At 41.7% G+C, this 18,102-nt stretch overlaps 1 protein-coding gene across 1 annotated transcript in view; it reads left to right on the forward strand.

Annotated features, from left to right (window-relative positions):
• Positions 1-18,102, forward strand: part of EXT1 (exostosin glycosyltransferase 1) — a 192,844-nt gene that overhangs the window by 155,540 nt on the left and 19,202 nt on the right. The window contains exons 2-4 of the mRNA XM_072151285.1: positions 8,337-8,430; positions 9,132-9,239; positions 15,836-15,955. Of these exons, the coding sequence (XP_072007386.1) occupies positions 8,337-8,430; positions 9,132-9,239; positions 15,836-15,955 (322 nt within the window). The remainder of the gene's footprint in view (positions 1-8,336; positions 8,431-9,131; positions 9,240-15,835; positions 15,956-18,102) is intronic.

Below are 18,102 nucleotides of genomic sequence, written 5' to 3' on the forward strand. Positions count from 1 at the left end.
TTACCAGTATATATAAAGTCAAGCCCCGGGGTTAGAAATGTTTTTTACCTTATCAGCTGCCGTTCCTGTCCATAAAATGGCAGCATCTGGCGGGTCATGTGATATTGAACAGCCTATCACCAAACTACCTTTCAGGTAGTACCTTCCCGTATTCATGACTGAGAGAGGTTAAGGTCCTGGAAGGGTGATTGGACAGATAGGATCACATGACTATCCATGTGCTGCCATTTTATGTACAAAAAAGACAGCTGATGAGGTGCAGGACACTTCTTACCCACTGACTTTACATATCAAGAAAGTGGAGCACAATTATTAATAGATGTGTGTGTGTGTATATATATAGAAAAACATGAGGTTAAATGTTTAACCCCTTTAAGACAAACATTCAAGGGTTAAAGGGTTTGTCTCAGTTTTTGGTTCCAACTTTGTGGCTGTCCAGTTACGTATTAAAGTTAATCTCTACAAAAGAAAAGAATCATCCAGTTGTTTCTTAAAGGTGGTTTCTAGCATTTAAAAAATTGGTCCTCAAAGCAGGTAATGTACGATTAGCCTTCTTTGGTTGCTGACTACAAACAATCCCGGTGTAGTCAGATAATGTAGTCACCATGGTTACAGACTACAAACAGTCCCTGTGTAGTCAGATCCTGCAGTCAGGTTCTTCTATCGGTCACTTTACTGGGGTAATTCGGTGACTTCACAAGAATTAGAGAATAGGTGGGAGAGTGTGTGCACGATCAGACTACAAATTTTGTAGTCTGTAACCATGGAGAAGACGACCACTAAAGTTGTTTGTTTTTTAATTTTTTTAATTTTTTTTGCTGCATCGGAACAGTTTTAAGAAATAAAATGTTGGCGGAAATGGACTTGAGCTTTAAAAATATGATAGCATTGTATAGGTAATGGAATCTTAACTTGAATATACGACCCCCGAGGGTAAAGGCTGCAAAAAAAAAAAAAATCTTACAATTTGCCTCTTATTTTTCACGTATGTAACGGTATCCTGTAAAGTGTGATATTGAAGGCGCTGATGAGTTTTTGACCATGTTAAACCTCATTACAATATGTTCTGCGGGATCAATTATCAATGCTTTTAGAGCGCGCAATCAACGCGTTTCGGGAAATGGCTCTGCGGTCAAGGAAACCCCACTGGGTAGAGGAGCTGCGCGGGCAAAAAATAGCATGAGCCTAGCTGTAGCCTAGCATGAAGTGGCAGTGCGATTGATATGAATGGTGAGAAGTGAATGATTCCTCCTATAATCATGCTCAAGGGGGTGAGCCGGTAGAAGCTGTGCCCGGTCTTAATGAGACTCCGCTACGCTCAGAATACTAAGTTTTTGTATGTTCTTGTCAGACATCTAGTGGAATATTGTGGAACTGCAGGAGACGGCAATTTTTTTTTTTTATCTTTTCTATTTTTGAATAAGTAAATCTTCTCCATTTCTATATATTATATTATCAATTTACATTTTCAAATTTTTTTGGATCCCTTTGATTTGAGTATAGGACCCCATGACTTGGCATATGATAAGGCCCGCTCTATCGACGTGTCCTGTTAATGGCCGCCTAGAATACTATATATTATCCCCTGGGCGTTTTGTCTTGACATAAAACAGACTGCTTGTGTTTTTTGCTCTGTCGAGCAGTGGGATTTGTCAAGGAGATCTGGTTTTGAGGATGACAAATCTGACCCTTTGCTTAATAAATGATTGAAATCTCGGCTGTTCTGCTGGGTAAAGCCTGATAAATAATGGATTGGTTTGCAGGGAGACTTAGCACATGTAAGTGTACAATGCCGAGCTGTGAAGAGACTGCGCCTTTGCTTAATAAGAATAGATACTCCTTTGGCGCTCATCCCGTTTGGTGCCATGAGCACTTGGCCTTTGGTTGGCCACCTGAAGATAAGCAGTGATCGTGTTTTCTGCTTTTATGTAACTAAAGATTATTATTTCCATGTAATATAGTTTGGGAGAGATTAGTGAGGTGACCGGGTAGTCCGGTATGATTAGGATCATTCTTATAGCTTTGGGGGGATGTGTTGTTGTGCAGAACACAATGGCTATCCCTGATTGACAAAGGTTGCCTCGGCAAGAAATAGGTCTACAAAAACCATAAATCTTAAAGGGTTTGTCTAGCTTTGAGCACAAAACTGCATTCATACTCCGGCACCCCCCTTTTGGAAGCTTCAGCGCCCTATTCAGTTGATGTCCCATTCAAGGTCTAGTCACGCCTAAAGCACATCGCCGACCCCATTGGTGACCTCTTTGTCAGTCCGTGATGTGCCATGGGTGTAGAGCTTTGCCTACCAGTTGGAAAACCTTTTTCAAGGGCTTGTTTCGGGATGTTTAGGACACTTCCTTGGTCTGTCCATTTATTGACTTAGATGCAGTGTTAAAATTACTTAGACGAGTGTAGAAGGGTGGCTCCAGTAGAAGAGGGTGCTCATAGTTGGCTTTGGCTATAAGTTTCCTCTTTATTATTTTTAAGATCATTCTAGTCCTTGACCTTCAGGGATATCACGTAGGGTCAACTGTTGGATTTCTTTGTTACTAGTTTGAGCCATAGATTGTCCATTTTCGGTGGAGTGGGGACAAAAGTTCAGGGTACAACCCATCCCATTTGTTATCTAGTTGGATCATGCGACCTATGTCTTCTGGTCCTCCAGTTGAATCTCCAGACTTTTTTTTCGAAATGCAGAACTTGTGTATAAATGGAATTATCCGTCATAAAATATTTAGCTTAGCGATCAGTGTCATGACCTCTTGGCTATGCCACTCCTCCAATTCGTAGACTTCTTCGAGGATTTGAACCTTGTAGGCGATATGTGCCGTCTAGCTGAAGGCTTTTACATTTACTGTGATGTATTTTTGGAGATAATTCTAATCCTTCTTAATATTCTAAGCCTGAATACATTTCCTCACATTGCCAAGTGATTTTTTTTTTTCTTAAGTTTTCGGGACTTCAATTTGCATTTTAAGCATGGAGACAGAACATTTATTGAAGAAGCAGCTCTTTTTATTTTTACACTCTTCTAGAGAGACATGAGTCCTTTAGTCGATGACCTCTCTCGATATAGACGTCAGATCTAGGGGCCAAACACCAGTTTTCTGATGCAGGAAGAGGGTGGAATCTTCCACTCGCTTCCCTTAAGCAACCTTTTATTTCTTTTGGCTTACTTCAAGGTCGGCAAATACCATTATGGAGAAGCATTAAAATTTCTGCAGAAAGGAGGCCGTATGTTTGATTTATGGAATAATTATCTAGCTTTAGCTCGGTCCTTGCCTGAAAATTACATCCATTTTTTTATGGTACCATGAGGTATTATCTCCAGGAAAATGATAATTAAACACCTGTGAAATCAATTAGCCCTTGGAGTAGGAAGAAAAATGGTATTTTCGAATGATATTTTGTCACTTGCAAAACTTTTTTTTTTGTGTGTGTTTTTAGAATAACACTGTAAGAGAAATGGCTTCCTGCGCACCTGTGATAGTTGACCGCAGTGACTGATATTTATGGCAGCGCTAGAGAAGTCATTTTACATTGCGACATCGGCTATTAAACATCCATATCGACACATTTGCATGCATTTTAATCACAAGGCGACTAGAATTCAATTTTGGTTTTTCGTTTTTTGATGTAGACTATGTAGAGATCAAAAAATGATCTGTGGTGTGTGTTGAAGAACCGATCTACCAACATGAAAATTTTATTAGTTGGTTTAGGATTTCTAAAAGAAGCAAAGGTATGGTTGCAAGAAATTTGGTTTTCAAGGAACATTCCTTAGCTATCGGACCTCCAGTAGGTTCTCCTTGAGCATTTGTGTTACAGTAGTCGCACCTTGAACATTGAGCATTGGTCCTCCAGTAGCTTCGCCTACGAGCTTTGGTCTTCTAGGATGACGGGCTTGGCCATTGTTCCACCGATGGAGGGTGAATTTGACAATTGTTTTCCCCTCGGTGTGTTGCCTCCGTCGTTGTCCCTCCCCATCAACTTGAGCTTCACTGATCTCTTGAGCAATCAATCCTTTTAGAAGTATTGCTTTGGATATTGGTCTTCAAGAAAAGATCCCTGTAATTCAAAACTCTAAATCGTCATTGCTATTTTTGGAGCAAGTCATGAATTTTGGAGTAACACAGACAAATACGCCTTACGGGTTTATAAATAAGCGAAGTAAAAATCCCATTTTTTGTTTTGGGGCTATTTCGGCAATAAACATTATGGAAATATTGCCAGTCTTGGGTCATCATGGGGGATCTATTATTTCTAATGAATGAGGCTTAGCACACTCCGACAACAACAGATTCTTACATCAGGATTTGCTGAGACGCTTTGGCAGACCTCTCGGCCCCGCACCTGGATGCATTTAGTCTTTTCAGATGGAGAATGAAACATATTGAGTATATGTTGTAGCACTTTCTCCGTGATCCAAATGCAATTCCTTCTACAAGAGTCTTACATTTTGCACCCTGCGGGTCTCGTCAGATATGTCGGCGGCTGTGGTCACTGTTCCCAATCAGAGATCACGTCCACAGTCTGTTCTGATTGCTGTTCATTAACGATAACAAGGTCGTTTTCCAGGCATATGTATCGCGTCTATTTTAATACTTGACTTTTCTTTCGCATTTACGATCCAAGGTGAATAAAAAAAATCGTGGACTAAAGAGACCACTCCAAAAATACTTCATATTATTTAGGGAATGAAAAAAAGTAGGTCTTGGGTTGGGAGTTTTCCAATTTATTCAAATTATTGATCAAAATGTATGATTATCACGAGGGTTCTATCGAGAGGGTATGAGGGCCCACTATCCATCACTTCCGATTCTTATATTAAGAGAATGCCAACAGTGATTTATATGTTGAAGGACCTTACACTTCTATATGTTCTTCTCCCATGGATTGTCACCATCTCCATAGTTTGGGCAAACCAGTGATGAATTTATGTCCCACACTTTAGAAGTAGGTTCAAGTAGTTTAGGATTTGAGACGTAGGCTTTGGATAGCTGAACTCATAGTAGCTCCCTTGGAAGATCAGGATCCATCTTTATTTAAAGTGGGACTACAAATCATCACCAACTTGGAGCAAGGGTCAGAGATCCTTGGATGGTGGTGGTTGTCCAAATAAAATGGCTCCATACTAGTCCACAGGTTGTATGTGATATCTTTGTTATGGGTTTCTTTTCAACTTAAGGCATTTCAGAAGATCTAACCAATCTTTGCGAACATCGTAGCCTTCTTTTACGAAACCTTCCCACCACTTTTATCATAAGGTTCTTCGACGTATGTTACATTCAATCTCTTGTAGATGATATTATCTACGGTTGATGTTTCAAGGTGCATTATCTCTTCTGTATCAGGCTCTCTAGATTTCTGATTAAATCTTTGATCAGAAAAGGTAAGACTAGGAAAGTAAGGAATGAATTGTGGATTAAGCCTACTACAGTGAACACCATCTCCCACAGTGCTTTGGTTAGTTTCCCAGCTCTTAAGTGCAGTGACTTGGGAGGATGACGCTCGTAGGGAGAGCATGTGGTGGCTGATTAGACACTGCAGGGTCTCTGTAGACGGGCTCTGTTACCGAGGATAACGTCAAAAGCTGAGTCTCAAGCAAACGCTTAATCCTTGCATTGATTGACAAGGTCGACACATCGATGCAGAAATTACAGGAGAGCCATTTTCAGCTGGATATTCTTTGAGGGAAAGCAGACCACGATCATCGCTGCCTGGTAAAGGGTTACAGCTATACGCACCACTCACATAGCCCAATAGTCAAGCCTTTATGGCCGATGGGATCCTCGCAAATTCATAGAAAAAGTACAGGTTGTCATCTCTTGTATATTCATTATTGATGTTTTCGAGACACCGTCGTCATGCATGGTGTAGATTCAAACAGGTTTACGTGGAGCCTTCTGCATTATACATCTTCTGTTCCATTAATCTGATGTAGACGTCCTAATACCCTTGACTGGTTTATTAGTATTTATAGTTTTTACTATTTGGTAATGTTATCTGTAGGGGAGGCCGTCATGTTTTTTACATGCTGAGACGCCTCTGAAATATGGTCGGAAATAAAGATCAGGCAGGAGGATTTTCAGGACAGTTTCTCAGCTTTTTGGCCTTGTTGCTTTTATGAATTCGGAAAATAAAATACTGAGCGATCCTGATGGATATGTTATCCATATTGTATCTCTTTTATAACCCAGATTTGTTAGGTACTTCAATGTCTTATGAAACCAGAATCCTTGATAGTCTACAAATGCGACCGGCCACAGTTTTACACGATAAAGTGGTTGACCTGTGAAACGTATATTTGGTCGTGTACAGCCAAGGGGAAAGTTGAAGGACACATTTCTAATAACCTAGAAGATATTACATTTCTATTGTTGGACATCTCTGATCCGGACAAGTTTTGGACATTCTAAATCATTCTTTACATGTAGGTTTTATTGGGTTGCCTAGTCTTCAGCAATATAATCCCTCACTGTAATTTACCCTTGAAGAGAACCCATCAGATATAGTCACCAAACCATTTTTCGTTACGCATATTTGGACAGCATTGGTTTCCCTTCCAATCTTACCGAGGAAGGTGGTCTTCTAATGCCCCAAGGCTAATTTGTTACCTCTGTTCTCCCTTATCTAGAAACATAGGAGCTGATGAGATGTCTCAATGATGCAGATGTTCCTTCTCAATGACCAAGAGGTTAGGTCCTTCTCGAGATCTTATGTGATCCATCTCTATCTAGTTGCTGCTCAGATCTTCATAAGGTGTGAGAAGACCTGATCATGGAATGTTGTGCAAGTCTTTGTAGAACCTTTTTGGCTTACAGAATTGTGTGTTTTTTGGATGGTCTAGACCCCTAATTGTCAACCTTCATGATGAGAGATGGTGGAATATTTCCTTCCAAACTTCATCGGAGAGGATTACAATTTTGAGGCGATTGATTACAGATTCTGTCTACATAGCACATAGACTTTGTGTGAACCATGTGTGTCGGCATTATTGGTTTCTGACAATTAGAGCTCCTCACCACCGTTAATTGTACCTTTCAGCCGTCATACATCTCATTATCTTTCTGCCGATTGCAGACAAGCATGACTTTGGCAGTAAATTGAAGCTTCAGATACTTATTAGCATGGGAGATGTATTCCTCGCTGGTGAATATGCAGATACGTTTTCATGACAAGTCCAATAAGATCGGACATCTGCTTGGAGTCGTGTTCATAATTCGAAACCTGAACTTTAGAAAAATCACCCACGGGTTAAGAGAGCCCAACGTGTGTGGTGTTTGTATTTTTGACTTTTGTAGTGTAGCGCTGTTTTCTTCCCACCACGAATTAACTGTGCTCGCTTGTTTAAGCAAATGATCTTTTTGCAAATTTGTGTCTTTTCCCAGTCATGGGTTGAAGATTGTCTGACACCTATGGATGTAAAAATAGGCAGCGTTGGCTCTAAAAACGACTCCGGCTAACGAAACTCGAATGTGCTGCCTGCAGGCGGTGATTAAATTGGTCTATTAGAATTCAGAAATTTTAGCGTTTTCTACTCATCGTCGGTGAGATCCTGTCTTAGTTTTGCGGGTGGCTCGGAAGAGGAACGCGATGGGTTTGCTTCCTTACCGGTGGAATGACAGGATCGTTGGCAAATGAGGCTTAAATTATTTCCAAAATTCCTGACTAATATAAATATTTTCAGTTGTCCAGGATCGTTATGACTGTGGTTTAGTATGTAATAATAAGGATGACACACATCTCCATGGTTTTTCATGGAGTCACCTAGAGTTATCCCTGAGGGTTCTATATTTTTATAAAAATTTCATTGAAAAGTGGACGACCAAAATTTAAGTTTCGTCCCTTATAAAATCGAGTCTTTGGTCAAGGTGTGTAGCTAATCGTAGATGTTTTTGGTCTTGGTTATAACTTATATTACAGGCGGTCCTCGACTTAAGGACCCCCCGACTTACAGACAACTTCTAGTTACAAACCGAACACTTTGCCCACTGTGACCTTTGGTGACCTCTCTGGATGTTCCTTAGTTCCAGGCTGCAATGATCAGCTGTAAGGTCTCCATAATGAAGCTTTACTGATAATCCTTGGTCCCATACCAGCACAAAATTTAGAAAATCTATTTATCACGGGGTCAAATAAAAATTTTGTATCATAAAATATACCAGTTCTGAATAACATACAGATTCAGCTTAAGAACAAACCAAAAGAACCTGTCCTGTACGTAACCTGGGGATTGTCTGTATATTGTTGTAACATTTCTACATTGTTGATTCTTTATTCTTTTAATCAGCAAAAAGAAAATTAAAACTTCATATTTTTTTTCCCTCTCTCCTTAGGTATGATTATCGTGAAATGCTGCACAATGCCACTTTCTGTCTCGTCCCCCGTGGCCGCAGGCTTGGATCCTTTAGATTTCTGGAGGCTCTCCAGGTAAGTTATTTCGAGATGGGAAATCAATATAATTGACCCCTGGAGGTTAATTCATACGTTATGGAAATATTGCAGAATTTTGGGAAAATTTTCAAAAATGCTTTGCAAGGAAATTGCTTGAGAATGTAACAAAATGTATTCTTATTAAAACTCCTCCAAAGACCCCAGGGGTGGATGGAAATGACGAGTTCTCTTATTCTGGTTTCGGTTATTTTCGGCACCAGATGCAGCCATGAACAACTGATTCTAGTGAGTTCTAGGACCCTCACTGATTTGTTGTTGAGGACCTATTCTATTGGTCGGTCATCAGTACCAATATCCCGAAAAATGTATTTAATTGGAATCGGGCCGAAGGGATTTTGGTGTGAATTATTTGCCCTAGATCACCAGAAACATGTAGTCGTAGTCAGACAATCATTGGCTCCTTCACTGCCTTAGAGCACAGGATTGGTATAATTAACACAGACTTCATGGGTGTTACCCTAGACCCATGGCTGATTCTTTGATTCTGTACACCCGTTTTGAGGGTGGAGCATCTTGATCATCTACTGTCGCCTTCGACTTGGTAATCGTTGGTTGACGGGGTTGTAAAATTTGATACAAATTTTATTGGGTTGACCGTTTTTTTCCTATTATTGGTGTCGATTGTGTAAATTGCTGATGTGCCCCTTTGCATGATGGTCTCTGTGACTTCTCCGCAGGCTGCCTGTGTTCCGGTAATGTTGAGTAACGGGTGGGAGTTACCATTCTCTGAAGTGATAGACTGGAACCAAGCTGCAGTTATAGGGGACGAGAGATTGTTATTACAGGTAAGATGAAGATTTCGTTGTGCGATAAATTATCATCAATTCTGTATAATCGGAGGATGATGATGTCATCCGTAATGTCCGGAACATATCCTGTATATTTAGAGGGAAACTCCACTTTTGTACAAGATTATACGTGCCATTTCTCTTTAGCTTTTCTTTTTCTTCCCCATCCATAATTTTGGATGTCTACTTCTTACCAGCGTGTTGATCAGCTCAGCCGTTAGCGACATATCTGGTTGGTGGAGACAGCCTGTTATCGGTTTCCAACTGCCTGGAGATACTCAACACCGCAAATATGTTGCTTTACTGTATTTATATCCAAGTTGCTAAAATAAGTGTGAAAAACTTGAAAACACCAACAAATGATGTAAATTTTGGTTACAGGGACTGTCACTGTCACAATGAAGATATAACATACAGGTGATGTGACCACTAGAGGGAGCACTGAGCAGCTTTTCTCCATCTAGTAGGCATCCTTTAAAGGATAAAAAAGGGCTTTTAAAATTATGCAAATGGTAGCATTTGCATAATTTTTACAGCTTTTTTTTAAAAAAAACAAGGGCATAAGAAGCTTAAAGAAGCGCAGATCCTGAAAGAGGGATGGACACACCAGTATGTCCGTGTGGTTGGTTTATGATCCTTCATAGATGCCCTATTCGATTCAAACGTGCTGAGAAATGAAGAGAAGGGTTAAATCTACTGTGAAATCCAGAAGTGTACATTGACATTCAGGAGATTTATTGCCATGGTGAGCGGCCTGGACTGAGTGTTGGGATGGAGATTAAGCAGTGTGTTGCTGTAAAAACCAAGGCATAAAAATTGAAAAAAAAATTAAAAACGTGATAAATTGGAGTTTTCGTCTTTTGTATCTTTTTAACTTTAGGAATCTCCGCCGGTTTCCTGCAGCTTTGCATTTCAAGGAAACCTTCAGCAGTAATTGGGTTGTTGCCGATTTACTGCAAAATAGAGATGATTGAATCATCAATCATCCGATTAGCTGAATATTTCAAAAGATTCAGTTCTGGTTTAAATTGTCCTGCATTGTCTTGAATAAAGTCAAGGAGGCGGAGAGTTTAACACTGAAGTCAAGCTCTCCCCACCTCAGAACGCCCCCTTTTATGTAACTGACAGCCCTGCATCCAGAGACCTCATGAAACAGATATCCTAAAGTCCGATGCATGTTAATGAGAGGAGGAGAAGGAGTCCAGAGGTTTGGAGAGCTTGACTTCAGTTACACCCCCGCCTCTTTGACTTTATACAACCAATTTACATCTCACTTCAAAGCTGATTTTCTGGATGATGCCACCACTATGGGTCATGAAAGGTACATGATCTGAAAGGTGTTCAACTGCTTGGCAACATTCTGATAGTACGTTATTAGGCTTATTTCTGATGACAGGTTCCCTTTAAATTATTTCTGTCAATATATATTTGAAAAAAATTCCTGTATACATATCTTTATATATCTGTGTATGTGTGTAATCTATATGAGATATGTGTTTCTGTATTGGTCTTAGACTCTCCCTGACCACATTGAATCACCTTTCATCCTCTCTACCTGTAGGCCGCAGAGCGTTGACCTTTAGAGCTAATCCCTACTGGCTTCTCCTTCCTCTGGAACATGTAGGAGCGGGGAGTAAGAACATATTGGAGGCGATGCATTAACACCTTCTCTTTAATGAGAGGAGTAGATGTGTTAATTCCTTGGCTGCCTCCACATTTCACTCTCCCGATGCTCTTAGCAACTGCATTACCGGCTCTCTGGCTTTTATTGACGAAATTCCTTCATTGGCGTTAGGGAGGGGGGGCTGTGGCACCAAACATAGTCTATAGACTGGAATAACACTATGTCTCTTAAAGGGGTTGACCACTTTACTTCATGGTATTTTTAATGTGTTTGTAAGTGTGTGTGTGGGGGCGGGGGGGTATTCATTTTCCAACATACATCTAGTAATGGTTCTGCACTTTCTCGATATGTAAAGTGAAGCCTCCTGTCTTTTACCTCATCAGCCGGATATTCCTGACCATAAAATGGCTACAGATGAAGAGTCATGTGATCTCTATCTGCCCATGAGCAAGATCCTGTTCATGGAGAGTTAGAGATCACATGGCCCTCTATTTGCGGCCATTTTATGGTCAGGAAAGTTTGGCTGATACGGTAAAAGACGGGCATTCTCCCCCTCTAATTGGTGGCCAGTCACATTCACAGACGCCTCCCAATCTACTTCAGTGCCTTAGACCTGATTTTTGCTTTTATATAAGATGGGAATGGCACTCGAATTGTGGCATCTGTGAGACAGGAAGTAGTTTACTTTTTCCCCTACCTAGATTTAAATTCAAACGTCCAAGCTTTATTAATAACTGACAAGAAAGGTAAAATATAGTCAAAAATACGGCAGTTCAGCTTTCGGGCTACATACATGAAATATAATGGTTTAATTATATTTAATGGTTCCCTGTCTGGTATAATTGAAGTGTAGTGCACCTCTAGGTTTCGGGGGTGCTCTCATTTCTGACCCCTGCGTTCCGGAATTGTACGGTTTTATTTCTCTCTAGCTGCTCACATACCGAGCCGCTGCTGTTCCATAATTAACAGTGTTTTTAAGGAGTTGGCAGCCGGCCCAAATATTAGCCCTGGGAAATGATTTTTTTTTTCCTGTAGTTACACATTTTCATTTCCCTTTTTAGAGAAAATGGGAAGTTTTGCGTTATCCCTGTACGGCATAATACCAGCATTTCTACGAGTATCTAATCCCTTCTCTCTACTTCAGTTTATTATTATTTTTTTTTTAATACATAATGTTCTTTTACGATTATTGCTTTGCCTAATTACTTTTTGGGGTAATTACCAAATCCTAATTATTTCATTGGAATTTTTTTAATGCGTTGTTTTTTTCCTTAATGCCTCTAGGCCCATTCCCCACTGACATTTTAAGTGTATATCCTATTCATGTCTTATAGGGCCGACTTGCCCACCCAATTTTAGGTATGCCTTCCCATATTATTTGCTGCCTTTCACAAATAGCACCCCATCAGACTACTGGTTGCAAGTGGAATCGCAGCTCATCTCTACTTACTTTGATGGAATACAATCAATTTTTTACCAAATTGTCCTCAGGAATTTTTAGGTGGTCACTGATTCCAATAGTCTCTGCTATGCTGAGGGGGCAGCTGCAGCAATCTAGATATGTGGGCATGTGTCTCCTCATGCATTCAACTTCAGACCATGTCCCTTGGGTCTGATCCAGGTTTCAGTAGGCCCTTGGGCGACAGAGCCTCAGTGGGCCCCTTTGCAGTGAACTCATGTGGCGGCATTATGCATTCAGACACTTAAACAGTCTCCTGTTTCCTAAAATCTTTTTTTTTAGTTTATCATCCCCAACAGCCCCCTCAGGGTTATTTTATATAAACCCCCATGGATTCCTTGTGGACACCCTTATGTGGGCCCCCCGGCAGCTCTGGGCCCGGGTATACCCTATGCAGGCTCTGATCCCCTGCCCTGTCCTGCCTGCCCGCTGCTCATTTCAGGAAGTGGGGAGGGGGAGGAAGCTGATTGACTGTGGAGGAGAGAAGATTGACCCGGGCACACACAGGCTGCAGCTGCTTCTCCTCTGGGACTCACATAGACTCATAGGGGGAGATTTATCAAAAGTGCCTGAGAGCAGAACTGTACTAGTTGCTCATGGCAACCAATTGGAGCTCAGCTTTCACTTTTCAATAGCCATTTTTAAATTTAAACTTGAGCTCTTAATGGTTGCCGTTGGCAACTAGAATAGGTCAGTTTTCAGACACTTATGATAAATCTCCCCCATAGACTATTCCTGGTGACGGGTTCGCTTTAACTATGACCATGACCACCTTGGAAGACTTCAACTCTGACTCTTGACAGTTGGATCTCCACCGATTCCAGCACAATTTTCTCTGGCTCATATTGCTATAAGTTTCATCATCCCGTTTTCTGATGTCAGGTGGGCGGTCTCAGGCTGACTGTTGCATCTTAGAACCACCCACCTGACGTAAGAGAGCCTAAACTATAAGCTCTAATTGCATAGGATTGCTAGGGGCTAGAGGAAAAATTCCGGTGGATTTTAAGATGTCGAGTTGGTGATAGGTCCCCTTTAAGGTTTTATTATCTGGTTGTTGATTTTAGGTTTGTGAGTACAACTGCAAATTTTGGGACCTGTCTGCCAAATTGAGTGGGATCACTATAGAAATGGAACCCATCTGATGAGTCCTATTTTCGGATTATCGATGATAACGGCGGATATGTTTACTCGCTATTTTTGGCGTAACGCTGGCAGCCATCCTCGTCGCCCGTAGATCCTTGTTATGTTTTCGTTACTATTTAGGATTGGGATTTGCATAAAAGCGTTGAACAATCATTTATTTTACTGTATTTTTTTGGCAGAGCGTTTTGAACAGACTACGCCTGGGGTGGGTTTTGGTTGCTAAGTATTAAATTGGGTTTAAGTAGCCTTTAAATGTATGCCACATTAGGATGGCTGCCCGGTATTTAGTTAATGAACAGCTGTTTCCCGCTATCTGTGGAATATTTGTAACTCACGTTGCAGAATTTATTCCTTCTCTTGCGTTGGGATGACGGACGGCTCGCTGCTTTACCTAGTCGCTGTGCGCACTATTGTTTTTTGTTTTTGTTGTGTTTTGTCATTTGCCATGTTGTAAATTAGGGCTATTCATCATTTTTATGTCCGGGAGATTTGTGTAGCAACTAGGCTCATAAGAAAAGGCGTCCGATGTAATGAGGCTGTTTAATCTCTCTTTACAGAGAGTCTTATACTTAGGTCCCAGGAAAGTAGACATATTGCTTATTTTGTGGCAACGAGATTGTCTAGTGTTGGAAAATAATGGAACATTCTTACTAAAATTAATGGAATGTATATCCAGATTGTGTGTGTAATGTTGCATCTTGGCCCCAGGCTGCAGTACTCCATACAACCTGTGGACAGGGGTGGCGCTATATCATGTAGTTGTGTTCCAAGTCTCACCCATACTAATAAATCGTGTAGACTGCCACCAACCTACAAAGTGGTGCCACCTCATTCTCCCCCAGCGTTTTAATGATGAGTATCCTTGACGCTGTATTGTATCCATAAAATCCTATTACACCTCATGGTTATCCTTCCTGTTGGTAGTAGCCCGGACTGTGATGTGGAAAACGGCCCCTTGATTCATACCATGTTGGGCATATAGATGCGGAAGAGGGGAGCCTACTGTAATAAGGGTTAGAAGTTGTGGATTAGTGGGGGTCTGAGCACAGGGGGTTTCTAATAGCGTAGAAAGATCAGCACTAAACACATCTATATCTGTAGTCTTAAAGAAAACGGTGGAGCGCAGTGTCGCACCTGGACTGGCGCAACAACTGGTTTCTATTGGACAACAACTGATTGCGGAGTACAGTGACCAGCTACTTCTGGTGGTCCCTTTTGAAAAAGTGGCCATCAACAATTGGGGGCACCATTCTTATGATTGGTGGTGCTCCAGTACTCAGACCCCCATCAACCTACAACTTATCCCCTATACAAGGAGCGAGTGCCAGAGGTGGCACCCAGACCGTCATCCCAGCATAGAGTTTGGCAGACAGGTTGAGTGACATAAGGAATCCCCCTGTAGTGTTCACTTCCTTTGATTGTAGGAGGGACAAGGAGGTGTTGATAGTGTTGGATTATCATTGGAGCTCCTACCCCACGATTCTTCGAGGGAGGTTACAAGATAATCTGAATTGAGCTTCCTTCTTCCAACTGTATTGGTGTCCTCAGGACGCCAATATAATCGAAAGCTGTGGAAGCAGGGAGCAATAAGTTGCTGATTAAATTGCTGTGTCGACACTTTATGATAAATAAGTGGGGTTTTGGCTGTAGTTTGGGCAATTGCCACTAAAAGGTTCCTCATCACTGCCCTATACTATGAATAGTTGTATTGGGTAAACACCTTGGAGGACACAACTCCTCCTATTCGCGCACATTTTACAATGATAATTGCCTCCTACCATCCACACTTATTAGATGGTTGAAGGCTATTTGTAATATTATAGTGGTGGACACAGATAAAGCAGAGTTGAGCTATTGACCGAGTTGCCCATAAATCTTTGCTCAATCTCCGCACTTAAAACAAAATGGCCGTCCTCACAATGTGTCCACTACGGTCCCGGGGTTTACAGCTTCTGTAAAAGATATATCTGGCATCTGTATAATCTGTGTTTCTGTCGTGACCCGTGTAACCTTTTATTTCATCCATCCGAGGAGGAACGCACTTTTCATTTTTCATTGTGGCAAGGAAAATTATTCAACAACAGGGTACGGAGCGTTTCCATGTTGGAGGTGACCCCTGCTGACAGATTGTGCTTTGGTTCAATAAAGTTTTCTATTCGGGGGCAATTTACTTGTAACACACACTCTTAAATACATATTATTTTTTATATTTTTTTTTTAACCCTCTCCGCTTTCAGCTGCTCTACACATGAACCCTATTGTGTGTGTCGGCACTTGAGAGGCGGCGTCCTATTCCCTGCAGTGTATGGATTTGATCGGGTTACGGTGAATGGCGGACGAGCTGATTGTTGTGTCCTTGTCTTACAGATTCCTTCTACAATCAGGTCTATCCATCAGGATCGGATCCTCGCACTTAGACAGCAGACGCAGTTTTTGTGGGAAGCTTATTTTTCCTCAGTGGAGAAGATTGTATTGACCACACTAGAGGTGAGTAACCGAGAACCGGGCCTGGTCACTGACCTTTATGTTGTCTGTAATTACCTACATTTACTATGCACAGGACCTATCCGTCCTATTGATTTTGGTTTCCAGTATGAAATTTACTCACTAAACCTCACAATGAACAGTATATTCATATATTATTTACATCGAAACGGAAACTCTACATACACTCCCAAACCGGGCATAACTGTATCTGTCACCAGAATATTAGTGGTCCATCCTTTAAAGAGGACCTGTCAATCAGACTCTTGGTTCATAAGCCCCACTGTCTCCGACCCAGTTGGATTTTTTTTTTCTTGCTCCATCAATTCCTGGCGATCAGTGCTCTTAGATTCAGCAGTCATATGCAAAATCTGTTTATTACTGTCAGAGGTGGTCCCGGAACTGCCCATGTGTACTATAAAGAGACCAATTACTATACAAGTTACCAAAACCAAGGCTTTAATATCACTTTGTAATAATCAAGACATCCACTTTCTCTGGAATTGGCTGAATGAAACCTGTAATAGCCTTCACAAAGTAGCTTTATTCTTGCGACGCGTTTCAGCCCCGTACTGGGGCTTTCATCAGGCAACGGAGTGGCGGAGGGCAAGGTCCACGTAAAGTCGGAGAACATCCGGTAACCTCCAAGGATTGCACGGCATGCCAAAATATTTGCCCTTCGAGAGCAGAATGATAACAGAATTTTCTGTAATGGTTGGCCATTATGAAGATTGCTCGGGGTCTGACACCAGGACCCCACGTCAATTAGCGGTTCCATGCAACCTACAGTGCTGGTAGCTATATAGGCAGAAGAGCCCATCCACCATAACACAGCTAGGCTCCTATTCATGAAGTCACTCATTACTGTGGTCAGAGATTTTTGTTCCCCAACAGTGGAGGCTGCCAAAAACATCTGATCTGTGCATGGTCAGGCTGGTCGGACCCTCAGCCATCCTGAGCCGTAGTCAACAACATCAAAATTAACTAGCAGTCATGAAAACCCCTGATAATTTACCTGAATTTTAAATTGTTCTGCTCTGATGTAAGTGTAAGATGCTACTAACGTGTGAAAAATGTAGGCAAAGTTTTCCAAACTTGTTAGAAGTTTACTAAATTCTCCTGGTGCCGAATCAGAAACCTTTGTGAGTATCATCAACCTCTGCACTGAGAGGAAAACTTTTTCATTAAAGAATAAAAAAAGGGCTAATACCTTATTGATGAAGAACACTTTCAGGGATGGACGGCTGCTGGGATGTATGCCAGTCCGCTCTCCTATACTTGTCGTCTCATGTGAGGCAAGGAACCTTTTTGGAACCTCAGGTACACGCTAGGGCCTTCAAGCTAGGGCCTTCAAGCTAGGGCCTTCAAGCTAGGGCCTTCAAGCTAGGGCCTTCAAGCTAGGGCCTTCCAGCTAGGGCCTTCCAGCTAGGGCCTTCAAGCTAGGGCCTTCAAGCTAGGGCCTTCAAGCTAGGGCCTTCAAGCTAGGGCCTTCAAGCTAGGGCCTTCCAGCTAGGGCCTTCCAGCTAGGGCCTTCCAGCTAGGGCCTTCCACCTAGGGCCCTCAGACCAGGGCCCTACAAACACCTCATAGTCCTTGTAATGCAGTTGTTGCCCAAAGAGTGTGTTTGGGAGACTAAATATTTGTTATCATGGAACCTATAGCGCATTTTATTTTTTTACCAACAACCTATCAATGGTGCCTTCTGATTAGAAAAACCTATTCATAAAAGCGCTCACATTGATGGTGTCGGTAGTGGAGGGCACTCATGGTGATGGCTGCCTGAAGGTGATAGATGTCGTCGGAAGCTTACCACAATTTCCCCCCATGAGCACACATGAAGAAAAGCGCATTGTGAATCCATAGAGCGGATGCGTATAATTACAATTGTCCATATCTCTGCGTTATATAGAGATGACTCCGGCGGTGTCTATTGCTGTTGCCTAGGACCATGCTAATAAATCATTCACACTCCATTACTGGAAGATAAACGGAGAGGTCACCCGGAGAGCCGAGCACAAAGGTCAAAGCTTGGGCACGAGCTGTTCTTCGTGATACATATCTGTGCTTTCCATTTTTGCCCTCTCCTCTCCCCGTTCGCTCATACACTCGCCATTTACCTTTTCACCCGACCAATCAATGGAAATTGAATT

Source organism: Engystomops pustulosus, chromosome 5 (genome assembly GCF_040894005.1).
Source record: "Engystomops pustulosus chromosome 5, aEngPut4.maternal, whole genome shotgun sequence".
Lineage (NCBI taxonomy): Eukaryota > Metazoa > Chordata > Amphibia > Anura > Leptodactylidae > Engystomops > Engystomops pustulosus.